The sequence below is a fragment of the Aulostomus chinensis genome, chromosome 7 (assembly GCF_037954235.1).
Source record: "Aulostomus chinensis isolate RoL2024-O1b breed Wild chromosome 7, RoL_Achi_v1.0, whole genome shotgun sequence".
Lineage (NCBI taxonomy): Eukaryota > Metazoa > Chordata > Actinopteri > Syngnathiformes > Aulostomidae > Aulostomus > Aulostomus chinensis.
In genome coordinates, this window is record NC_141326.1 from 3,577,825 (window position 1) to 3,603,214 (window position 25,390).

Sequence of the window (25,390 nt, forward strand, 5' to 3'; positions counted from 1 at the left end):
GCCCTAATTTTTTTAATGTCTTATAGAAGGCAATGTGGTGGGGCGGCACCCTAGCGCCCTCCATGGGTCAGCTGCCACTGGTGCAACGCAACTTTTTGGTTTTTATGTTGAAGGTTGTCAACTAGGTTGGGTGCAGAGTGAAGTATGAATTCATGCATTCATCCTGCCTGGTTTCAGAAAGGCAAAGCCGCTGCTGTTGTTTGCAGTGAATACACTGTTAGACGGCACCACCAGGCAAAATATGGCACCTTCAGTGTGGCCTTTCCACTCCACACAGAGGCCAGCAGTGCAATCGAGCACTGGCAGCAAGCTGGCACAGCGCGAGCATGAGGACTCACATCTCAACAGAAAGTTACCAGAGCGTCATTGAAGTGTCTTTGGTACTCGTGAGGCCATTCACTAAACAGAGGTCACGGTGACAGTTGAGGAGGAACGAGCTGCTGATGAGCTGATGGATGGAGTCGTTGCCTCAGTGAAACTGATGCTTTCTGCCAGGTCTGCTACCCACCACATGGACGCGCTGCATGATGGATCCCAGACACGACGCCACATGGGGGCCTCTCCAGAGATTTGTGAGTAAACTGCAGAATCCTGTTAAGCACTTTGGATCATAAAGAAGGTCAGTTCAGCTTGAAATTCATGCATTTTTGCATGCAAACAGAGAAATAAAAATACTCATTCAATACACCCACACATTGAGTCTACACATTTATATTTTCCCAGGTAGAGTAGACATCCAGGTGGTAAAGAGGGGCTCGCTCCACATTCAACCTGATCAGGAGACCACAGTCAGAAACATAGAGGCAAGGCAAGGCAAGGCAAATTTATTTGTATAGCATCATTCATGCACAGGGAAATTCATCGTGCTTTACAGAGGTAAAGAGGGAATTGAAAGTTAGAAAGAGTTCAAAATCAAATACGTGAATTAAAACATTCAAAAGTCATTTAAAATCAATAAAACAGTTCAAAATTAATTTGAGGCAGGGACCACTAAAGATCTCTCATAAATAAGTTATTGCAGATTTATTAATCTTTGTGAATCAACAACATTGGTTAGCATTACATTAGCAACATTAGTAGGCTAGGCTAACCCCACCTGCCCAGTCATGTGGGTCATCTTGGCACAATCGGAATTCTGAGTCAGAATTCAGACATCTTCTCACATCACACAACCCTGCCTGCCAACATGGGGTCATTTTCAAAAGTTATAAAAGACCTCACTTGATCACCTCAGACATTTCAACCTTGGTGCAACCTTTGTCAGAGGAAGACAACATCAAAACACAAATAATCCCCGTTTCTATACAGAGAACGGTATTTTGTTGTGAACAGGTGAGCTAAAAGGGTTTGAATACAAAGCGGTTGTTTGTTCCTGAAGATGTAAATTATATCAGACACAGTATTGAAGTTTTAAATTTGCCCCATTGAAGCAGGGTGAGACCGAATATTAACTTTGTCATCAACCTTATCACGTCTAGTTTCAATTGTTGATCTTTCACACGTAGAAAGAGACGTCTCGCTCGTGTTCTCAATGTCGTGTCTTTATTTCAGTCTCAGAAAACCAACTATGGCTTACAGAGACGAACTGGTCCATGGAAGCATTCTGCAGTCAGGAACCTCCACCTACGAGGTCCTGTGCTTTCTGGGACAGGGCGCCTTTGGCAAAGTCATCAAGTGTAGGAGGACTGACAAGAACGGCCATCAGAGAATAGTGGCCCTCAAAACCATGAACAGAGACGATGCCAGACGTGAGGTAGGACAATCAACGCTGCATCATCTGTGAAAATACTTGGCACAGTGGTCCAATGAAGTTTATGACCAAACAACTCAACTTAATATCATCTTTTTCATACATCTGCAGATAAACATGCTGCAGAAGATAAAGAGGCTGGACCACAGCTCTCTCTTCATCCACTGGGAGCAGGCCTTCTCCTTAAACGGAGACGCTTGTCTGGAGTTTGAGCTTTTACAGCAGACTCTGCACAGTGTCATGGAGGCAAGACGCTTCAAACCTCTGAGTCTGACATCTATCAGGCCCATCATCCATCAGGTATGTTCTACAACATTCCTTCCACAATTCAAAAGGGGTCATGATGGAATACTCTTGTCCTTGTGATCCATTCATGTTTTCTCCTTTAACACTCTTTCAGCTGGCAAGTGGATTATGCCATTTAAAGGAGGCCCAAATTCTGCATAGTGACCTCAAGCTTGATAATGTCATGCTTGTGGACCATCAGAAACAGCCCTTCCGCATCAAAATCATTGATTTTGGCCTTGCCCTTGAAGCCAGTGAGGCAGAGCAGGGCACTACTCTTCAGTGCCTTGCAAACCGGTAAGGAACTGCAGCAATAATTGATCTCTTCGTGGCTGTATTGTTGGCCAACTATGTGAATCTACTTCATTGAAGGTAATGGAAGTACTTCTCACGGTTCATGTGATTTTTTTCTGTTGATTCTCTCTCAGTGCTCCAGAAATCATTTTAGGGCTGCCATACACGGAAGCTATTGACGTGTGGTCTGTGGGCAACATGGCCGTTTACATGTTCCTTGGAGAGTTTCTCTACCCTGGGAGCAACGAGTACAACCTGGTAAGTTCCCCTTAAAGTCCACTGTGTGTGTGCATGTATATTTATTTATACTGGTGTAGTTGGAAGTTGTTTGGAGTACAAATACAGTAGTTCACAATATCAAAATGAGTGCTTCTAAGTCCTCTGTGTTGACTGCAAGCATGAGTTGACTTTGTGCTCTACCTTCAGCTCAGGTTCATCACTGATACCCAGGGTCCAATTCCTCAATTCATGTTGGAGTCTGGATGGAAGACTGCCAACTACTTCCATCAAGATGAAGATGGTCTGTGGGAACTCAAGGTTTGTACCTCCTCACTACTGCTCACATCCAACTGAACCACACCACATTTTTGTTCTTTCTCTGCACTCAAAAGAGTTCATTAAAATGTGGTTCTCTTTCTTAAGACACCAGAGCTCTTCTGTTTGGAGACAGGAGCCATGTTCCTGGACACCAGGATGATTGAGCTCAGCTGCTTAGATGACCTTCTCCATGTAAGTGTCAACTGTCAAAATGTGCAAATGAACATATTTTTGGAGTGTAGCTCAAGCACTCCAGTCAGAGTTGAAGATACCCCTGACCTTGATCCTTGTGTGTTCCAGTACGGTGCTTATTTGCAGGATCCTGCTGATCAAGCAGCCCAGAGGTCTGATCTACAAATGTTTGTCGATCTGATCAAGAAGATGCTTCAGCTGGATCCCTCAAAACGGATCACACCCCGTGAGGTGCTGGAGCACACGTTTATGTCCATGGAGCACTTACAGGCTCATAGCACCACCAGCACCTAGTAAGTCAACACTCTGATTTCATTCTAAGTTTGTGCTCTCTTCTTCCTCAGGAAACACTCTTTATGTTTTGTACTTGCACATCTGATGGAATGTGTTCTTGTCTTGCAGTGCCAAGACCTGCATCCAAATTGCAACATTACCCTGGATTGCCCAGACAACCCAGCAGAGGCCTCCTCTTCCTTCCACCGGACAGAAGCGGAAGAGAGATGCAAGTGATGATGGTAAGGATGGGAATTCCAGCCCAGCACCAAATCCCAAGAGGCCGCGTGTTCTTGCAACAAGGAAGCGCAAAAGAGATGAGGCTGACGATGGAGGTGACGATGGGAATCAAAGCCCAGCACCGAAAAGGATGAAGACCGATGGGCCTTCACACAGGTAGGCTCCCCTTCTTGACCTGATCATAATTAGAGGTTTTAATTTATATGACTCACTTTCAACATCCTAAAAATGATTTTACAGAGCCGGTGATACGAGCCCGGCCCAGCCCCCCAACCAGGGCGTCACCCGTAAAAAGAAGACCGATGGAAATTGCAAGAAAAGCAAGAAAAGAACTGATAAACAGCCTGAGAAAAATCAGAAGAAGAAGAAGAAGAAGACCAGAAAGAAGGCTGCAGCTTGTCCAGAGATGGAGGGAGGAAGGACGGGTGAGTGGACGTGTAGAGAAGCTAAATATCAGATCAGAGTTCTCTGACGACCCACTGAGACTTTTTGTGTTTAACATGTGACTGTGATTGATGTTGACTTTCAGAGCCTCACCAGGAACCCAAGCAGGAGAACACCAGGACCGAAAACCTCCCATCATCCCCCTCTTCCCTCCCTACCCTCATCCATATTGCCCCCCCAAAACCTGCTCCCAATCCCATCCATGTGTACTACCTGCCCCCCAGGATACCCCCCATCCAACCCCCCATCCAACCCCCCACTCATCCCGTCATGCCCCCTCTTGTTTATTACCCCTCCTTCATGCCCCCCAGTCAACATCCCACTGGTCTCATCATGCCCCCCCATGTTTACTACCCCTCTATCATTCCCCCCATTCAACGTCCAACTCGTCCCATCATGCCCCCCCATGTTTACTACCCCTCTATCGTTCCCCCCATTCAACGTCCCACTTATCCCATCATGCCCCCTCCTTTTTACTACCCGTCTATCAATCCCACCATCCCTCCTCTCTCTCATGCCTTCATGCCTCCTCTTGTCAACAACCCCTCCAGCAATCCCACCCCCCTGTCCGGCCGTCATACCCCCTCCTGTTAACTCCCCCTCTAGCCATCCCTCCATCAGACCCCCCTCCGGCCGTCATGCCCCCTCCTGTTTCCAAACACTCCAGCAGTCCCACCAGTCAACCCCCGTCTGAAGTTGAAGACCACCGCCTCTCACTCCAGCATCCCTTCATCACGATTCGATAACCTTTTGGATACGGAACTCTTCGGTGGACCACGACTCCCAAGGACGTACCCCTATAAGAGACACAGATCAGGACACGGATGACATTTAACTCCTTTATTGAAAAAAGGGTTTGAGCAGCTACAGTTTAGCATCATTATGTCAATGCCTGAGAAAAACCAAGGACCCAAAAAGTTCCCAAACATGAACTTGGCTGCTCCCTGAAGGTCCTGACTCAATGTCAACTACCCAACGAAATGATGCCTGATCAAAATGATAAAATAACATATGAACTGAAATTAAATGAAGACATTCATATGAACTTAACACTCAAGAAGGGAATTCACAACGATCATCTTCACCACTATGAGTCTTCAGCCTGGAGGTTTTTCAAACAGGAGCAGCCACCAACATCCTTCAAAATCAAGAAAAAGAAAGATTGATATCAAGAACATTGAGCTGCACTGAATGTCTAAAATGTGCTTGAAAATAAAATGTAAAGGATTTGATGTCGCTGTCTGATGTGTGTTCAGAATATCATCAAGACAATATTGGGTTTTATGGCCCTTCACAGCCTCAGTAGCCTGAAGGCAATGAATGCTATCGATGTAGATTCTCCATTGTATCAATGTTGACTAATAAAGTGCCTTTTCAGAGGTGAAACCATTTGTTTATCAGTCATTTTTGTTGTAATATGACATGAAGAGAAGTGTTATAAATCTATCTCTAAATGAAGCTGACGCCCTCACCTTCATGATCAAATAAATGTCCCTGCTAAAAGCAGGAAATCTTTGCCCAATGCTACCATGCTAACATTGCTACATACTACACCGCTACACATCAAGCAATATTTTGCTGCTCGTACGTTAGCATGCCAAATTGCTAGCAACATGCTACTATTTTAATGTTGATACATAATGTATGTTGATACATACGGGGTCTTTCTGGGTGAGTCTCCATGTTCTCCCTGTTCCTGCTGGGTTCTCTCTGGTACTCCAGCTTCCTCCACAGTCCAAAGACATCAAGAGGGGACCAGGTGAATCCAGACTCTAAATTGACCGTAGGCGTGGCTGGGAGAGACAATGGTTGTCTATATGTGTTGGCCCTGCCATGGACTTGTGACCCGTCACGGGTGAACCCTCTCGCCCAGAAGCAGCTGGGATAGGCTCCACCCCCCTTGTGACCCTTAACAGGAATAAGTGGAAGACAATGGATGGATGGATGGAATAACAAATGGAAAGGCAGCTGTTGTTGTTAGCATGTGAGTATTTCGCATACTAGAGGATCATAATACACTAAAATGTATGTCTTTCTCCAGGTGGCTACCTGTTGCTGTTAACATTTAGTATGCTAATGTGCTAGCAGCATATATTTCAGGATAAACATTTGAAGGAATGATAGCAATTCACAAACTTATTGGTAAAAGTATGCTCCTGTATTTTTAAAGCATGCTAACATTGCTACATGACAGCAATCTGCAAGCGAGCTGGTCCTGCTAAAATGTTTGGAACTTCTGATGTGGAAACTGTTGAGCCTTGATGTTGATGCTGCTGCCCCCTCTAGTGGCTGTAGAGAGAGAGCTCAGGTCACCCAGCAGCCTCTGGTTGTGAGCCCTGGACCTCGAGATGAGAAATACTTGTGATTACAAATAATTTAATGATTGATGACTATCAAATAAAATTCTTAATTTGGGCTTTTCACATTCTAACTAGAATTCCCAAAGGGAGAGACGAGATTGAAGCAGCACAAGGTTACAGATCATAAAGATGTGATTTTAAAAGGTGAACAGGGGACAAAGCAGATTGAGTTGAGTGTTTTGTTTGATAAAAAAGTACACATTTAAATCTTTATTTGTAACTCATTTAAAGCTGTCGTCCGTCACTGCTGTCACCTTCTTGTGTGGTCTTGAGGAAATACAAAAGCACTGTGGATAAACACCGTCAGCTCCTCTGCATGATGTCAGCCCTGGTGATCTCACACCGACCCCATCACCAAACAACACCGGCTTAAAAAGGCCCACCTGAGCTGGGACTCCACTGGGTTGCAGCCCTCTGTCTTTGTGTTAATAAATGAAATGACTGGTACAGAAAAGTCCTGCTGCAGAAATGAGAGAGAGCCAACACACACACACACACACACACACACACACACACACACACACACACACTAACACACACTCATTTTTATTCAGGCTGAGATCAGCAGCAGCCCTGTGTTACCAGTTCCTGCCACTAGATGGTGCAAACAGGCTTCTGTAAGATCGACGCTGAACAAACTTGTGACGTCTGCTGTGCCTCCACACAGGTACAGTTTATTCAGAACTGTTCAGAAGCTGCCTTTCTCTGTTTTTAGTCATTAAAATAACAAAAATCTTTCATACCTTCATCCAAACTACAACAGAAATCAGAAAAGACAATAAATTGCATTAAACTGCAGGTCTTAATACATAAAGGTATCACTTTGTCAGACTCTTGTTGCCGTCAGGCCAGCAGTGACTGCGTGATGACCATGTAGGCTCGTAGTCTAGCATGGAGTGATGGCTCTCACTCTACCTCATATGTCACTGGAGCAGAGTGCCACCACACACACACACACACACACACACACACACACACACACACACACACACACACACACACACACACACACACAGAATTGATGAATTACAAAACCTGAGTGAGGAACTCAACTGACCAGGCACCAATAATATTAACTACATACCAGTACGACCACCACTACTGCCAATAATAATCACAGCAAATGATCACCTGTCTCAAACTGAACATTGGGAAGTCTGTAGATATGAATGTGTGTGTGTGGATATTAATGTGTGTGTGTGTGTATATATATGTGTATATATATCGCTGTCAGAACTTAGAAATAAAAGGCAATTTAAAAATATTTGTTCACAAAGTTTTAATTAGTCCACCAAAATAGGGTGGATGTCCCCAAAAGGTTTTAAAGACGCCTGCACTGTTGACTCTGAAGGCCTCAGGCAGATTTCATACAGCCTGGCAACACAAGCCAGCTGCCTTCTGATTGGATAAAAACTTTAACCTTAAAATACAACAAGGAGTGTAACCACATGGATATAATATGACATGAGGAGAACAGGGGAGAGTCATTTCATGTACATATTTATGAAAAATGAATTAAAAATGAAATTAACTTGCATTGTAATTATGACCATGGTTTGTGGTGATTCTCGGCCAGCAGAGAGGCCCTGCTGACCCTGACGGCCACCACTGACATTTTTTGACCCTCAAGCAGAAGAAAATAAATTGCTGCTGGGTATTTTAGCACAGTCAAGCAGTTCTTGCTCAAAAGAATTCCAAAAATACTTCCCTTCTTGGTCTTCTAGTCAAAATGTCTCATTTCTTCTCAAAACAAATCTCGTCTGACTTGAAATAAAAATGAACTTGAAACAAGTGAAAAAGGTCTCAAAATAAAAATGACCAACGTCAGGCAGATATCTCAATTTGGACATAACATGACTTTGGCAGTTATGCTAGCAGGCATTTTGTAGTCCTTCAGTATTCCAGGGTTTCTCTGTAATATTTTTCCTGTTAAGGCCCCCAAGTTTACTGTTTTTTCCTACCAGTCAGTGACATCATGAATGAATCAGGAGCCGTTCAGCTCCACTCCGAGGCTTCTTTAGGTCTGTTTCTCATTCCTTTTTAAAGGTGATTTCTGAAGTGTTCCATCGATCGTTCTTGTAGACGGTAAAAACGTGTAAATGATCACCAACCTCACTCATCAAGGTCCAACTCACTATTTTTTCCATCCTTCACATTTGTGAAAACATTGTCAACAACAGTTGTACTCTGTGATTCCTGTGGGTTTCAATGTCTTGTGAAAGAGAATGGGTGAATCCACATGATGCGTTCGGTCCACCTGGATTGTCAAGATCGGACTTAATGAAAGAATTAAATAGAAGTATTTCTAATATTCAGACAAGAATGCTTTCGCCATTTTTTTCAGTCCTGGTGCATGAACACACACTGATGCCTTCAGGGACAAACATGGACCTTCATCATCAGCTGCATGAAGAAAACTTCTGGATAAAGTCACAGCTGAACAGAGGCTGATTTGGATATAAAGGTTTATTCACGGGGGGGGGGGGGGGGGGGCGTCAGTGCAAGTTACTGATGACGGGAAACGCATGTATGACGTCAGTGTTCCTAATCCTTCACATTCACCAGTTGTTGGAAATAACGACGGGCTGTTTTCGTGAGGATGTGGAGGATGAACAAGTAGTTGAGAGGGTTCCATGATTGACGTGAGAAATGTATGGACACGTAGATGGAGAGGTGGGTGGATCCAGCCGGTGGCGCTGTTGCACTCATGAATAAGCAGAAATGTGATGCTTGGTGTCATCCAGATCCAGTGACCTGGTTCTGAAAGCGATGTCTCATCGATTGTTGTTGTTTTAATACAATAAAGTCGTTGGTAAAACGGTTGATGGAAATACAGATATTCATTGTTGTGGATCTCTGTTGCTTCCTTGGCTGCGTCTCAGGGGAGGGGAGGAAGGGGGCGGTTATTGAGCATCTCTCAGCCTCCGCCCGCCTCTCCGCTCTGCCCAAAGCTCTGGAGAGAGTTAGGGAGGGAGAGAACCGCAGAGCCGAGCGACACAGTCAGGAAGAGAGGCGCGATGGCCGCCGGTGCAGGATGCGGGGAGTCGGTGGATCAGTACCGCGCCGAGGTGGAGCGGCTCACTCAGGAACTGGCCGAGGCGAACCGGGAGAAGATTCGGGCCGCGGAGTGCGGTCTGGTGGTCCTGGAGGAGAACCAAGCGCTGAAGCAGAAGTATGTCGACCTGGAGAGCGAGCAGGAGATCCTCAGGAAAGAGTTGGAACAATTACAGGAGGTAGGTGGGTCTGTGGCACGGTGGCGTAAACGCACTGCAGTCAGGTGGGATCGGCCGCATCGCCAGCCCGGGTGGTGGGAGTCCACCATCCATGCCAGGCTGATGTCAGCCAGGGCTTGTGTGGTGTGTGGATTTGTTCTCAGCGGGTGTGTGTGCAGGTGTGTTACCCTGAGCGGGGGGAGAGGGTCGGTTTGCGCCCAGCAGGGAGCGTCATGTGATCTCAAGCTTCTTTGAGAGATGTGTGTATTCTTACACCGCCGAAGCTTTAATCCCAGGGGTTTGATTGTGATTGACGGAGTAACTGATGTAGCGAAGTGTAATGAAGACATAGAATCTATCATAATTAATCAAGGACCCCCCCCCCCCCCACAACAACACAACACCAAAGGTTTACCGTTCCAGAGTCCCTCCTCGTTTGAAACACTCATTACTTTAACAGGCCTGGGACTTGGAGCGCGTTTTGCAAATAATGTTTCCCAGGAATCTCTCAGGAATTGCATCTTTAACGGTTAGCCCAAAGAGTGAGTGTGTGTGTGTGTGTGTGTGTGTGTGTGTGTGTGTGTGTGTGTTAGAGAGAGAGAGAGAGAGAGAGAGAGAGAGAGAGAGAGAGAGAGAGAGAGATTCAGTCGCCCATTAATCTAATATCCAGGCTGCGGATCTACCAGGGAAGAATGATAATCCCAATTAGATTATTTTGACAGTTATTACCACATGACCCAGGAATGCTTGTTTTTGCTTTGAAATGAAAAATAAATTATGGACACTCTATTGCTTCACTTGTACGGGGACCTGTTTTTACCCCATCAAACGATTGTGATTTGGATATGTTGCTAAGATACTATATAACTTGCATTTTGATAAGATGTTGCAGCCTTAATTTCTTTTTAAATGATGTGTAAAGGTTCAAGTAGAGCCAAACTTGAGTCACTTCTCCAGCTGGCTGTCAACTGACTGCAAAACAAACAACCCAAAACAAACTCCTGACAGAAGGAGGAGGGTTCATGTTTGCTGCACTGCCTTCAGTCATAGGTCACAAAGTGAACAGCAGCAGGTAACTCCGCTTGGGTCATGAATATTGAATGTGTCGACACTGGGGAGAATAATGCGGACTCAATGCAATACATATTTTTCATCATTTAATGAATATTTCAAAATGGAGCTCACACACACACAAACACACACACATCTGAAACCTGTGTTAGTGTCCTCATCATTTGGGTGTGACATCACAATCAAAAGTCCACACTGGTGATGGGGAAGTGAGGGGTCCAGCCTGAAGGACGACTGATGCTCTACATTCAGCCACGAAGGCAACAGAGCAACACCGGGCGGGCGACGCTGACTGGGCTTCACAGCTCAAGGTCGCTAATGGAGACCGAACCGGAGAGGGAGGAGCCCAGGGGCTGCTGCTGCCACTCATCATTGTTTAAAGAGTGTCATTTCTATTCACGCCTGCTCTCCTCAGTAGGTCACTCAGTCAGGAGAAAAACCTTGAGAAAGTACAAAGGGAGATTTGAAACGTGAGAACGCGGTGTTATGAAAGACAAAGGACGACCTCTATCCAAGTAAGTCCTGTACCAGAGTGTCTTGTATTGTCCTGTTGTCACTTTATCCATTCATCCATTGAGTCCATTCACTCCTGGGGCCGTTCACCAGTGTTGACCCGGTCCACTTCCCAACTATTATGTAAACTAGTCGCAGGATTACACAAAATCTGCATTCTGCCCAAATTCAGTGCTAGCCAGGGCTGAACCAAGTGTGGCCCGGGGGGGAACTTGGGTTGGATTTGGCCAAACGAATCAAAAGAAATAAATCTAAAACATGTACAGTTATGCTGTTGTCTAGTTCATCAGGTAAAAATGCGCTTAGGTAGGTGAGTTATTGTTTGTGCCTGGTTAGATCAGTTGCAAGCGTGACCAGACGGCTGAAGTTCAGCTCAAATTTCTTCTTGCCGTAATTTGTGTTCTCCCGATTCTGATTTTTTTCAAAGAGTTATGTGGGCTTGACGAATTGACCTGAATGTAATGGAAGCACTCGCAGTAACACGTTAATAATATATTTATGTTGAAGCTTAAGTAATATGTAACTAAGGGGGTTTGGGATCGTACCATTTAACGGTTTCAGTTTTGTCCCGTCAAGGGGAAAAGTTTGTGCGCCCATGAATCAAACGCAAGATTACATTTAGATTTTTTTCACCTGAGAAGAATCTCCTCCATCAGTGGATGTTCCCTGCACAGTTGGTTCAGCACATAATTAAAACATAACATCCTATACGACTGGAGGCCACGTTACATAAAGTGTGTGTGGCTATATGCACGTCCTCGCCCGCTTTCTTCCCGTCCGCCGCTCAACTAGCTGGACATTTTGTTTTGACTTTCTCACTGAATGATCTCTGTGTGGGAGGTAAAAGGAGGGGACAGCCTGATTCAGCTGGCAGCGGCGCGCTGTCCAGCGCACACTCAGGGAATGAATGAGATGAGCGAGAATCTGATCAGACAAGAGGGCGGCAAAAACAGAGACATAAAGATGCTTGTAGAGTGTGAGAGGGGAGCAGCCGGGAGAGGACTGGAGACGAGAGCCCGCAGTGCCTTTAAGTGCGTCTGGATGGAGACTGAGAAGCTGCATTATGGTTTATAAAGAGAGTAACTTCCTGTCTCTGGGGGTGACGGTGATCATCACTAACTCACCTTTTCCAGTATCGGGGGTCAATATCCTTGATATTGTTTACAGTTCACTTATTTATGTATCATTTTGGAGACATAAGCAGCTGTTAATCCAGAGGTAATTCCATCTATAAGTCGCTCACGTCTGCAACCGCCGTGTCCTCAGCCTGCCTGTCGTCAGTCTGTCGGTGCTCCCGGCTGACAGACGGAACACTATCTGGAGGTATTAGTACTTCCACGTAAAAGAATGATTCTGTCTGTCACACGCGTTCATGACTGTGACACAGAAATGCCGCAAGTAAACATTCTCCTCAACAGTCCCTCTGCACACTCAGGAGACGAGCCTCTACGTACACACACACAGTAGATATGTAGAGAGAGGGAGAGTCACTGGGTGCCGCTGGCGAGCTCCACATGGATGTTCCTACAGGGTTTTCATATGTTCCACGGTGACATTGGTGTCCCTCATGCTCTGGTCATGTGCCACCAGTTCACGTCACAGCTGGTGGGCAGCAGCTGACTGCAGCACGAGCGCGTGAACGCTTGTGCAGAACTGTCTTCATTTGTAAAATGTTATACGCAATATTCAAAAATCTGCCATTTCTATGTCATTCTGATGATTTGCACTTGTACAGAGATCGTGATGTGTTCGACCGTGTGGGAAAACAGAGCAACCAACAAAAATAAATCAGTGTCTAGTTGGTTTGGTGACTTCTGTGCTGATGGTCTTCCAGTAAATGTCATCACTTCAATGCTTCTCTTTGTTTATGCTCTCCTCAGGAAAGAAAGAGAAGGCTAAGAGCGTGTTCGGCGCTGAAAGCAGGAAGTCCTCTCTTCCTCTGTAGTGTCCTCTGCTCTCATACACTATATATTATCCCTTCACCCAGCTCTTTCACTCAGCCCCCCTCCCCGCTGTTCTCCCTGCCTCCCAGCCCAATCACTCTGCCGTTCCTTGTTTCCCTGCGTGGATGGACTGTACGTCTCTGGATAGCTGCCTAAGCGGTGATGGAGCCACCATTACCCTGTGGTTCTTGGCTTGTTAGTGCTGTCTCTGGGCAGATCAAGCCCAGATAGGACACAATAAGAGGTGGATGGAGGACATTGAAATCAGAAGTTGAATGGGAGAAGTGGAGCCTCGCAGTCATGAGAACCCTTTTCCTTTGCTCCAATAATCGATTTGGCATTACACCTTTGAGTCCTCCAGGATCAGCACCCACATCTATCAGAGGGAAATATGTCACGTCTCTTATGTCATTGATGGGCTTTTTGTTTTTTTGTTGTTGTTACCAACTGGCAGATGAAGTTACCTGTGGTAGTTGCGGAGCAGGAGGTCCACAGGTCAGCTCTGCTCTCGTGGCTCTGGGCTGGGAAAGGTGCCCGCTGAGATCAGCATCAAAGTCTTCAGATGCTGGAACACCTGGAGACAAAGATTCCGTCAGGATTTATCAGCTCACCGTGAAATATTTCTTCTGCCAGAGACCCCAACAGCTTGTTTTGCACCATTTCCAGCTGTGTTGAAGCCTTTAAGACGTTTCCCTGCAGATGTGGAGTCCTCCCTCTCCTTTAGTCCGCATTATTCTCCCCAGTGTCGACACATTCAATATTCATGACCCAAGCGGAGTTACCTGCCGCTGTTCACTTTGTGACCTATGACTGAAGGCAGTGCAGCAAACATGAACCCTCCTCCTTCTGTCAGGAGTTTGTTTTGCAGTCAGTTGACAGCCAGCTGGAGAAGTGACGAGTTGAAGGAATGGTGAGATGAGTTTTTATCCTCTCCATCAACAAGAGTCGGATGAGGAGTTACAACTCATCTGTACAATTAATATGTACAGAAAATACAGACACTTCATATTTATTGTGGTAGTATTGTTTAAAATGTAAAAACATCGATCCCATCTGAATCATACATTTGAAGTCAGACTGACAGGCCTGGTGCATCCGGCGTCAGGCGTGTTTACGCCTTATTGGAACCTGGAAGTGGACAGAAGACGCTCGCGGTGGAATCATTCCAGGGCGAAGACAACACTTCTTTAGACGGATGAGGAGACAAACTTTATGCTGGCTCAGCTCGAGGAGATGTCTGATCTTTGACCAGCTGAAATGGGGCATTTGTCCACCCACCATTACAGATATGGACACAGTCCGTCAATAAATGGATTTCTCCCTGAGTCTTGTGTACCGGGACATTCAGTCCAGTTAGCTGGCTGAATGCAAATGGAAACTGGTGAACGTCAAGTTACCACCACAAGAAGGTTCCGGGTCTAAGCCTGCTGGCGGGCGGGCGGGCGTCTGTGTGGAGTCTGCATGTTCCGCCTGTGTCTGGGTGGGTTCCTTCCGGGTTCCTCTTAGAGAACAAAAACATGGGTGTTGGGTGAACTGGTGACTCTAAATTGGCTGCAGGTGTGAACGCGAGTGTGATCGTTGCCTGTCTCTCTATTATCCTGGCCAGGATGTAGCTGGGACTGTTGGCTCCTTTCATAATAAGCATTTGGCATCGTTTTGACTCTACCTGCCAGCTGGGTTGTCACGATAGTTACATGGTTACATTATTATGCCACTCAGGTGGCACACTGGAAGTTGTGCTTTCAGTCATTTTCAGTAAGACCCAGCTGATATGGGCTTTTTGAGCCCAGTGCTGATTTTAGAGCAGGACCATCCCCGACATGTCCAACCCTTTGAGAGAAATTTGGTGCCGGACCGAGAACAGACCCTTTCTATGGTCACTGTGCGCCAGTTTTGCACCGATGTGACAATGTAAAAGTAGAAGACTAATTTCTTAAACAAATAACTTACTTCATTAAAAGATGTTTGCATTGAATGTTCATACGTGACCGCTTAAATGAAGACCACAATAAAACGGTAAAATCAGCAGGAGCTCTCTCGGCTGGACGAACTGGGTGACACCATTTTAACATCATTGTTTTCTGCCTTTTATGTGCTGTTAAAATTTTTTTTTTTTTTTTTTAATATTAGCATATATCACAAAACATATACAATGATGCAACATGTCTGAGGTGGGCCTCTGAGGCCGGTAACGGTCAGACCATAATTTTCTGTAGGTTACTTAGAGTATTGCAGTTTCTTTGTAACGTATAGTGTTGCAGTTTATCATGATGCCTTCGTGTATGAGAACTCTGAAAACTTCAGTGTTTCTATTGCCGTTATAATCACTTTTTATAGTGATGGTAACTGCTTTGAGAGTCTGGGAACATTTGATTTTCATTTCATTTAACTTTAATGCTTGAAGTGTTTGTGTTTTCCTCTGTTTCTGAAGTAAATGTGTGTCTTAAGGGCAGGTTTCTCTCAGCAAAACTCACCACAGGTGATTGGTCAGCCGTCAGTGAGCCCCTCGCTAGCTGCATATGTCAAGTTAACATCATGCGATTTCTCAGCCATCAGGGACTTGAGACGACGAGCCGTTGGTTGATGAACCTCCGTCAGAGTGAATTGTGACGCCCAGTTTTGACCTGCACAAAGTCACGCTTTTCTTGCAGGCCTCTTTGTGGCCTGCAGCAATGAGCTGTACGCGCAGGATGTGTTATTTGTTAGCGATTAGCAGCAGAGGAGTGCAACACTCACGAGGTGGCTCAAAGAATCAGAGTTAGCGTCCGTTGAGCATCAGGTGAAAGGATCAGCCGACTGCAATGACAGAATACATTACAGGTCTCTCAGCCGCCGCCTCGCTCTTTTACATTTGGCGCATTGGTGGGAGGGCAGGAGACATGGAGGAGGGAGGTGGATCAATACCTCGCATGATGCTTTTGTTTCTCTCTTTGGGTTGTGCTCCAAACCATCAGCCCACCATCCCCCTCTCCATCCCCTGTGACTCCCCCCTCTCCTCCCCCACCATCCCCTACGGTCCCTTCTTCTAGTAAAGGGGATTTAGTATCGGTTTCTGCTCTGTATGGTGAAGTTGTAACGAAGCTGATCTCATTGTGTACGTTGTTCAATGAGAATGGGTGAGACTCCGTGTCATCTCTACATCCTGGGTCGCCCCGCACACGCCACTGGTTCTGGCAGGAAAAAGTCCAGGCCGAGCTACAAATACGCATCCTTACAAATGATGGCAGTCATTCAAGGAGCAGAGCCAAAAAAAACCAAGGCTGCATCGTTCATTCGATGAAAATGACGCTGGTGTTTGGAGGCTGTGGTCATGATGCTGCTGGTGAGCCGTGACCCTGCAACAGGCTCAGAGGTGCAGTGGAGCATCTAGATAAGCACCTGTCTGCCCTTGTGTTTGGCCTCCAGTCTTTTATATCGGGTGGAGTGTGTGTGCGTGTGTGTTTTTTGTGTGTTTTTGTGTGTGTTTTTAGAACCTGAAGGGAAGGTCACTGAGCCACACATCAGGACCATTTTCCTGTCCTGTGTGTGTAAATGTGTGTGCGTGCGTGGGGGTGGGGGGCAGATGTTGTGATTGAGACCAGTGAGGGAGGGGCGACAGGATAGAGTGGTGCTGGTGAGAGACTCAGTGCATCACTTAGGCTCTTTTGTTGTTTCAGGTTTTTATGGGTGTGTTGACTTAATGTGCAGAGACAGAGGATGGTTGCTGCAGTGTGAGGAGGGGCCAGGAGAGGGTCCAGCATGTGGAATGGAAAATGTACCATTGTTCTCTTTCAGTTTGGTACTTGCTGTTCCATAAGAGTCATCATGGGACTCTGCAAGTGGAAGCTGAGTGGAAGCTGGGTTAATGGGCCAGGCTAAGCTAACTGCAGTAGCCTTTGTCCAGTTATCCTGTGGCTGTAATGAACCTGGTCTCTGTGTAGAGGACCAGCCCTGCCCTGCATAAATGTGTGTTTTCAGAGAACTCCTGTTTGCTGCAGTGAAATACAGTAGTTGGGGAATAGGGAACAGGACTCCCCTGCCTGCAGGATGCTGTATTGATTAGTCGTCCACTTTAGCTGTGTGTGCTACAAACTCTGAAAGCATTGCAAAAATAGCAGCTCGTCTCCTCTCCGGGAAAACGTTGCAACAAAGGTCTTCCTCGTGTGTATTTAAGATTGTGCTGTATAGATTAATTGTCAACTGTTGTGATAATAAAAGCAGTAAAAGCAATGCTTTGTTGTACGGACGAGAAACGTAAGGCATTAGAGCCTGAATCTGTCTTGGTCAGGTGAAGAGGGAGCAAATCAGCTGCTGCCTTTTTCCAGCTTATCATCTCTGCATGGCGGGAAGAAAGAAACCTATCAAGATCACCAGAGGCCATTATACTCAGCAACACACACACACGCACACACACGCACGCACACACACGCACGCACGCACACACACGCACGCACGCACACACACACACACGCACACACACACACACACTCACTCTTTTCCTTGATCATGTTGTTTTTCTCATAATTTCTTTCAGACGTTCTTGTCTCCTTCAGGATGATGGATAATAAATGCTGGCATCAGGACAACATTATACTTTGATTTTCACAACATTCCCATCTTCCCACTCCCATCCCGTTGCCCTGTCACAGAGGACTCGTCAGTAAATACCACCTCTGAAATTTAAGCACTGATTTTGTGTCTTTAAAACAAAGGTTGCTAGCAAGTGGCTAAACGAGACTGCAGGTTTCGTCGAGGACGTGAAGCAGTGATCAGTCGTGGCAGTAGCAGTAAGCAGCAATCCTGTGCGATTCTGGAGAGTTTTTGTGTGATTGTTGCATCCAGAAATGCTTGATTTTGCTGATTTTGCAGCTGATTCTCTTAAAAAAATCGAGCAAATTTTGCCATCTGTTTGTGTTCTTTTGAGGATCTGGAAAAATTGCAATTTGTGTGGAAGATCGTGACATATGTTAATTGGAAGTCTACAGCTGAACAGCTGACGAGAGCAATGCGTTTCTATGTTGCCATGACGAACCGCAGGTCGAGATGCATGACTGTCATATATTTGTCAAGTATTGCAATTATGTTACATTTACTGACTGCATTTGAGACAGTAATTTTCACTATGGTGTCTTGATGTGATGTGTGAGTGTTTTTTCACACACGCATGGATTCCTACCTCAATAGGCAACTTTTCTCAGACAAGGACAGTGCCTGCCTCATCACTGAATAACACCATCACCGTCTATGTGAGAGTGTTCTCGGTGCTATTGTTGAAGCGTCTAGAAACCCAACACACAGTCAGCTGTTAGCTGTGCCACTAGCATCGCCTCATCCTGTCTCAGCAGCAGAACGCTGTACTGGCGTGGAGGTTCTCTGTGGCTGCAAAAAGCCCTGAGTCACCCAGATGCTCCATGGAGGCGTCGGTGTTCTGGCCAGCCCTCCTATTGTAGTCTGAGAGTCTGCCGTGGCTCGCTCCTCATCCTCAGCAGCGTTCCCTCTCATTTCTCTCCTCTGTCTCTCGGTGTCTAGTGAATACTAATCGTGAGCCTCCTTCCACACATCTCAGACAAACTCCTCCGAACTCACTTCTCCTCTTCAGGATGTTTCTCTTAATTTTAGGTTTCGTGCGCTGTGGGATCTTTCCGCCATTCAGTCTAACAAAGACATAAAGGACAGGACGAGGGAGGGAGACCAGAGTGTGTCATTCCATCTCCACACACTCCACATCAGTGCTCTAATTCTTCGTCACCCCAGGCCAGTTCCTGAACAAGCCACTGACTGCTTAGATATTGTAATGGGAAAGGGCTGCTCAGGAGGATTAGGATAGAAGCGGAACAACGTTGAGCCTTCCGCAGAAACATGGATGGAAATATTTGACTGATAGTATTTGTCCCTGAGAATTAAGAGCAGAGAGCAAATCCAGGGAAGGGGATTCTCACTGAAACCGTTCAGTGGAGCTCCTGTGTGGTTATCTGGGTTGATACTGAGGAGGAGGAGGCTGTGTTTGGGACGCCGCTTCCCCAGCTGTTTACACTCATTCACGCAATCACATCCACACACACAGGCACACCCTCTCACACGCACTGTTAATGTATGTAAATGTATGCTAGTCAAACTACGTACGACATTCAGATAAGTCAACGGGACGTGTTGGGACCTGCGTTTGGAGGCCCTGACAGCTCAACGCGTGCAAATCAACAAAACAAGCAAGGAATTTTTCCCCATCAGTTTGACAACACATTGGATGCAGCATTTAGACTCCATCCATCCATTTTCAACTGCTTATCCTGTTAAGGGTTGCAGGGGGGTGGAGCCTATCCTAGCAGCCTTCCCCCTGGACAGGTCACCAGTCCATGGCAGGGCCAACACATAGAGACAGACAACCATTGGCTCTCCCAGCCACACCTACGGTCAATTTAGAGTCTGGATTAACCTGGTCCCCCCTTGATGTCTTTGGACTGTGGGAGGAAGCCGGAGTAAAAACCCCATACTCCAGCCGGGGTTCAAACCAGCAGTTCTAGCTCGCCAGAGATGATTGACACTGTAATCATGATGACATCAGAGCGTTCTGCCTGTCTTTCAGTTGGCTGCCACAAAAACAGTTTATTCAGCTTCGTCCTTTAATGGATTTTGTCCTTTGGTGTGTTGCGTTCACGGTGACGTGTTTTCAGTGTGCAAGAGTATTCTTTCTGTCTCCTTCCATCCGGCTCTTTAATGGACATGGGAGCCATTATGCTGCATCCCGGCCCGACGGCCCCTGTACTGTCCCCACATGAATGGTGTGAGGCAGCGATGAATACCACCAGTGAGGTGCACGCCTGCAGCTCGGTGTGTTGTTGAATATGTATGTGTGTGCTGGGAGAGCCTGAAGTGTAGACCATGTGTTTTTGTGGTTGACTTGCTTATGTTGTCCTGGGAGGCACATTAGCACACGGAGACAAGGCTGCACAGTTGGAGCTCCGGTGGCTCGTCTTCCTCTCTGCTCTCACACACTTCGGAGCTCACAGGTCACTCTCAAGTTACTCCTGGATTCCAAAAAAATTTAACGTTGCAGGATGTTTCATGGTTTGGCGTTGAGGCGGCGGTGGCAACGGTTAATGGTCCACCGTTTAGTTTCACAGAAGGTCAGTGTGCTGAGCTTGTGTTCAGACATAATAATCCAAAGAGGAATTATGAGGAGAATGTAAAGATGGATCAGGTCTGTGAGGGAAAACAGGCCGATAAAAGAGTCATTTGGGATCCGCCAAACAAACCTTGCGCTCAGCTGCTCCTCTGTGCATCAATTCATCGTCCACTCAGCCGGGCAGAAGCTGAGCACATAAAAGTGACAGACATTCTGGGAGAGAATCCAGGAATCAGTCTTACCATGAGCTGACTTGAGCCAAATTGAATCATTTTTACAAGCTAAAGCCCGTCCCTGGTAGACCTTCCAGTTTCGCTCAGAATGTGTGTTCTCACTGGGATGGTGAGACAGCACCAGATGCAGCTGTACAGGATTTGTTGTTGCTGGCCTGGATCCTCCACTCTGAAGCACATCCCACCTTTCTTCAGCGTTTGCTCCGCGTTACAGTTTTTGTCAAGTGTCCTCGTATTTTTATAAGAGGGATAACGGGATTCATTGCGCCAAATAGTGCCGCGCTCACTTTCCACTCATACATAACAGCACACACTTAATGTTTATGTGGTCAGGAAATCAGCAGGCACTCACAGGAATAAACATCCCTGTGGGTTCACGCCTGCAGGCCTCAAACATGAACCAGCTTAGTGATTGTGAGGCTACAAACCACCAGATTTGAATTCCAGCAAGGTTTCTGCTGGGCTGTGATTTCCCAGCATCCCCTCGCTCGTGGAAATGTGCTTGTGTGTGTTTTTGGGGTTTTTTTTTCTAGACGACAGATCTCTTGACTTGGCACTTTTCCCCCGGCTGAAAAGTACACGGGGACATTTCTGTGTCCTTGCTAAAGGGCGATATATGGCGGGGCATCGTCCCCCATTAACCCACCTCAGTGGTTCATCGTGGATATGGGATTAAAATACATAAATTTAATTTAACACCAGGACATTAAAGCCAACATGCATATTCACACCCAACAACTTCCTATGACGTCATTCCAGAGGCTCTAACCGCTTCATCCACGAAGCAGTCAGCAGCAGGCAGAAGCTGCACATTCCACGATGGACAGGAACAATTAGGAGATCTTTGACCTGTGATTGGAGGCAGATGCTGACATTCCTAGAGAGAGAAGCAACAACATCTCAAACAATGATTTATGATACAGTACACATCTTTACAACAGCTTTGCCTGTTTGCAAATTCAGTCTAAAACTGTGACATGTGTATTTATGCCATCATGGTTTTTGTTGACTCCTGAAGGAGCTGGAAAGGGATTTTTTTGTCTTTGGAACACCTGGTGGAGAAATAATACCACTGAGAGACTCCAGGAGGCAGTGGAGAGGAAACTCTCTGAGGTGGAAATGTACATAAAACATCTAAGACATAGATCTGTGGAGACTGATTCAGAGTAGACTACAGTAACACACTCACACACTCACACACACACACACACACACACACACACACACACACACACACACACACACAGTTGCCTCCTCAACTGACAGCTGCATGGCCTCTCAGCAGCAGTCCTGCATGTCTCTCTCCATGGTACTGAAATCCCTGACGTTGTTGGCTGGCCCCGGCCATCTGGACAGGACTCAACTGTACGTGTGTGTGTGTGTGTGTGTGTGTGTGTGTGTGTGTGTGTGTGTGTCAATCATAAGAACGCTGCTTCTTATCACTTGACTAATACTGTGATTTCTGCTTTCCCATAACGTATAAAACATTGCAGCGGCAGGGATTATTAGAGCTCAGCAAGCTGTCCGTTGGCTGAACTGTACATCATTTCTTGATCCAAATTGAGGGTGGTTCTATCTTTAACTGAGAAGTAATGATGTATTTTTTGTATTCTAATTAGATGTGATTGGGTCAGTGCTGCTGATTAATTTTAATAAGTCAGACGAGTGTGAGTGACCATCAGTTAAGCTGTTGTTTTTCTCTTAGACTCACCGTCATCAGTAATGCATTGGCTGATCTGATTGAATCTTATGGATCTAATTAAAATCAACGGTAATCACAACTTGAATACACATGAAAACACATGAATACATGATCGCTGGAGCTTGTTATTCTGCAGGTGTACTATTTCACCACAGCTTGGACTTGCTTCTAAAATGCCCATGTAGCTCTCAACCTTGCTGTCTTACCTTCAGACTTTAATCATCCTGGATCAGTACGTCACCTTCTTGACTCTATTATTTATTCAGCGCGTGCTGCGGGCTGGACCTGATACCTCCTGTTAATTATGGAAGTTTGGCTAAGATTAATTGGTGTTGCAGACATAGTTCACTCCTCCCTCTCTCTCCTGGGTGTGAAAATAGAATCCTGCTGTGTATACACACACACACACACACACACACACACACACACACACACACACACACACACACATGCACGCACGCACACGCACTGCAGGCCCTCCCCTGACTCCTCATTAGGAACTGCAACAGACAGGGAAGGATTTCAGGGTTGCACACACTCCTCCCCTCCTACTGGTGCAGCACTGGGTTGGTTCCCGCTGCCCGCTTCTCTTTCCATGGCCCCAGGGATGAATATCTATAGCAGCCAGTCTATTGTCTGGACCGTATCCACCGAGCCGCAGAAGGCCGAGGAGCCTCAAGGTTGAATGTATTAGTACACAGAACCAAACGGCTGCCAATCAGTGACTCCATATTAATGCAATCCTGAGGTGATGCTATTAAACTTTGATGTTCCATGCTGTTCTTCACATGTCATCTGGCATGAAGAACTATTACTTTAGTCAGTTAGGACAAGCATGCATGGACACTGCAAATCCATCACCATAATGACCCGGCATGCATGCACCGTCAGAGCTTTTCATGTAATTAGTCTGAAAAATGCAGAGCTGTCAATGTTATTTTTAGCTGACTAGCAGCTACAGTGCAACAGCAACAGGAAGGCAGACGGAGCCTGCTGACTTTCAGGAACACGTCTCAGCCGTGGAGGAGGCTTCTTCTTTCAAACCATCTGCCTGCCTCTCGTTACTCATTCAAGACACTGCTCCTCTCCTCCGTGGATGAGCTGCTGATGAATCACTGGCTGCAGCAGCAAACGTCTATTCTGTGTTTCTGCTTCCAGTAGGGCTGTCGTTCACATCCTAGTTGTTCTGTTAAAAGGATGTGTTTTTAGCGTGAAGGGCCAAACGCCCCGGTGTAGAAAAATCATCGTCAGAATTTGTTTGAGAAGCGTGATGAGAGTGAGAGCTGTAAAGGTGTTGACCGACCTCCTTGCGTATGTATTTATTGTAGGATTTAGATGAATTACACAATATCATTTACTTAGATCTGCAGGGCACAAATAACTGCCAACTATCTAACGCAGAAAAAAAGCACAACTTAAATTTGAGACTGGCGTGGCTGTCGTAGCTGCAGCCCCACACGGAGTCTTAATTTACCATATATCTGAAATGTTTCCACAACAAATTGCTACTCCATTCCTGGGCTCTTGTTAGTCTGCGTTGCCATGGTGAGAGAAAGCCAAAATATAAAACCCCCATCGAGTCGCTGTGCATGGTAGATTGCATTCATCGTTATCATGACCTGGCTGCACCGTTTCAGGAGGTCAGAAGTAGCCACGCCCTTTGGTGATGGCTTTGGATTCCTACCTCACTGAAGTTGCTCTGTTTGGTTCACTGTGTGCTGAAGCTGACTCCAACAAGCTCGAACATTTCACACTCCAAATCAAAAGGGGGCAGCATGTGACCAGAAGGTTGGGCCATTCACCTTTTTTTTTTGTAAGAAACTAGCAAATGCTAGCTGTCTTAGCATGAGCTCAGGGTGAAACTCCGAATTTTTCGGTGTATTTGGTAAAATAAACTAAAGTTCTTACTGACTTGATTTACATTCCAAGGCTGTCGCTGATACAAGCAGTTGAAACGACTGTCTCACCAGGACGGCTGCCTCGGCCGCAACCATCGGACTTCATCACCTGCTGTTGAGAGATAGTGCATTACCGTAACTCTATGAGTAGAGGAGCATCCTGCGTGTACAGCTGTGGCTCCATTACAACACTGTGAGTCACTGTCACCTCCTGAGGAAAAGAAAGGGTATTACAGGTAAAGACTGACCAGGGCTTGCAAGTACAGGCTAAAATTCTACTTTCTCAAATGAAGCCTTTCATAATCAAGAAGATTGGTTGAATTTAGTCAATAAAATGTGTGGAATGTAGATTCTTAATGAAGTTTGTTGTCTCTGGTATTACTGGAATGGAACCTTTGTTCGTTTATTTCTTTGAGCCTCTGAATCTTCTCAGCCGAGGCTGGAGCCAAAGTTTGAACACATTATTTCCCCCTGTTGAGTCTCTTTGTGGTATTTCATGTTGGGGGGGTGAGGGTGGGGGTGGGTGGGGCAGATTTTCCTTTTTCCTCCTGTGGGGTCCAGCTGTGATGAGAGAGGGCCAGCAGAACATCAGCAGCGACTCTGACGCAAGCAGTTGAGCTCATTCTCTCAGACTGTGCTTAGAATTAATTAGCTGCTTTGTTCAAGAGGCCCCTTCTCTTAATCATTAACCAGAATTCCACTGTGTCTCCCCTGAGGACGAGGGAGGGCACGGGGGTGAATGAACCAGAGAACGTGTGAGGGAGCGAGGGACAGTAGCAATGCAATGTGTTTTGAGGCTATTACTTCGTAGTCCCTCTGGCTAAATGGTCTGCATACTTACAGCTGTTTTTGTAAATGATGATTCATTTTCACATGTAAACACTTGTCAAAGAGCAAGAACTGGATTTTCCAGAGGTTTTCAAAGTAGGAAGTTCAAACAGTTGATGCTTGGTACTGTACGGTACTGCTGTACTACGTAACTTTTAAAAGGAAACGAAACAAGGAAGCAGACTTTTCCCGTAGTCCAGCCTTCCTGCTCATCATCAAAACAGGAAAATGTATTCTTTGCTGTATTTTGTGTCAGGATCTGTATTTATTTTGTATGCATTTCCTGTTTTATTTTGTAGTCTATGTGCTGTTGAGTTGCTGTTGGCTTTGCTTCCCCCTCTACAGGGATCGCTGTCTCCGCCTGAATGTCTTCCGCCTGTTGCTCGTTCCCGGTGTATTTAAACCCCGCCTCATTTCCCATGTCTCTCTGAATCTGAAAGTCTTCGCCAGGCTGTCTTTGCTACCTTGTGTTCAAGCTCGTGTGCGCTCTGCTCACCTGTGTATGACCCATTT

General features: G+C 46.0%; 2 protein-coding genes and 1 long non-coding RNA gene across 9 annotated transcripts in view; 2 read left to right on the forward strand and 1 right to left on the reverse strand.

Moving 5' to 3' along the window:
- The first annotated feature begins 1,210 nt into the window (after positions 1 to 1,210).
- LOC147258224 (homeodomain-interacting protein kinase 2-like) lies at positions 1,211 to 5,578 on the forward strand. 3 transcript variants are annotated; one of them, XM_086207654.1, is made up of 10 exons: positions 1,211 to 1,332; positions 1,552 to 1,753; positions 1,862 to 2,050; positions 2,151 to 2,332; positions 2,464 to 2,587; positions 2,756 to 2,866; positions 2,972 to 3,351; positions 3,461 to 3,727; positions 3,812 to 3,996; positions 4,101 to 5,577. In XM_086207654.1, the coding sequence occupies exons 2-10, from the start codon at positions 1,568 to 1,570 to the stop codon at positions 4,607 to 4,609; spliced, it is 2,133 nt and encodes a 710-aa protein (XP_086063780.1). In that variant the 5' UTR covers positions 1,211 to 1,332; positions 1,552 to 1,567; the 3' UTR covers positions 4,610 to 5,577. The 3 variants fall into 3 exon arrangements, with proteins under 3 accessions (XP_086063780.1, XP_086063781.1, XP_086063779.1); XM_086207655.1 differs by having other exon boundaries at positions 1,259 to 1,753; positions 2,972 to 3,058; positions 3,167 to 3,351; positions 4,101 to 5,575; XM_086207653.1 differs by having other exon boundaries at positions 1,259 to 1,753; positions 4,101 to 5,578.
- Positions 5,579 to 6,151: 573 nt separating this feature from the next.
- Positions 6,152 to 6,824, reverse strand: LOC147258225 (uncharacterized). Its single transcript, XR_015116739.1, has 2 exons — positions 6,630 to 6,824; positions 6,152 to 6,357 (listed from the first exon to the last, which is right to left on the reverse strand). It is a non-coding gene; the product is annotated as an uncharacterized LOC147258225 (long non-coding RNA).
- Positions 6,825 to 9,202: 2,378 nt separating this feature from the next.
- bicd1a (bicaudal D homolog 1a) overlaps positions 9,203 to 25,390 on the forward strand; it is a 36,900-nt gene continuing 20,712 nt past the window's right edge. For 2 of the 5 annotated variants that reach the window (XM_086208172.1, XM_086208169.1), the window contains exon 1: positions 9,203 to 9,608. In XM_086208172.1, the coding sequence (XP_086064298.1) occupies positions 9,393 to 9,608 (216 nt within the window). In that variant the 5' untranslated portion in view covers positions 9,203 to 9,392. The remainder of the gene's footprint in view (positions 9,609 to 25,390) is intronic. The other 3 variants (XM_086208170.1, XM_086208171.1, XM_086208173.1) reach the window with 3 other exon arrangements.

Coding starts and splice junctions, on each gene's coding strand:
- LOC147258224 (XM_086207653.1), top strand. CDS start 1,532: ATGTCGTGTCTTTATTTCAGTCTCAGAAAACCAACTATGGCTTACAGA. Junction 3,728..3,811: donor ACCGATGGGCCTTCACACAG/GTAGGCTCCCCT, acceptor ATGATTTTACAG/AGCCGGTGATACGAGCCCGG. Junction 3,997..4,100: donor GATGGAGGGAGGAAGGACGG/GTGAGTGGACGT, acceptor GTTGACTTTCAG/AGCCTCACCAGGAACCCAAG.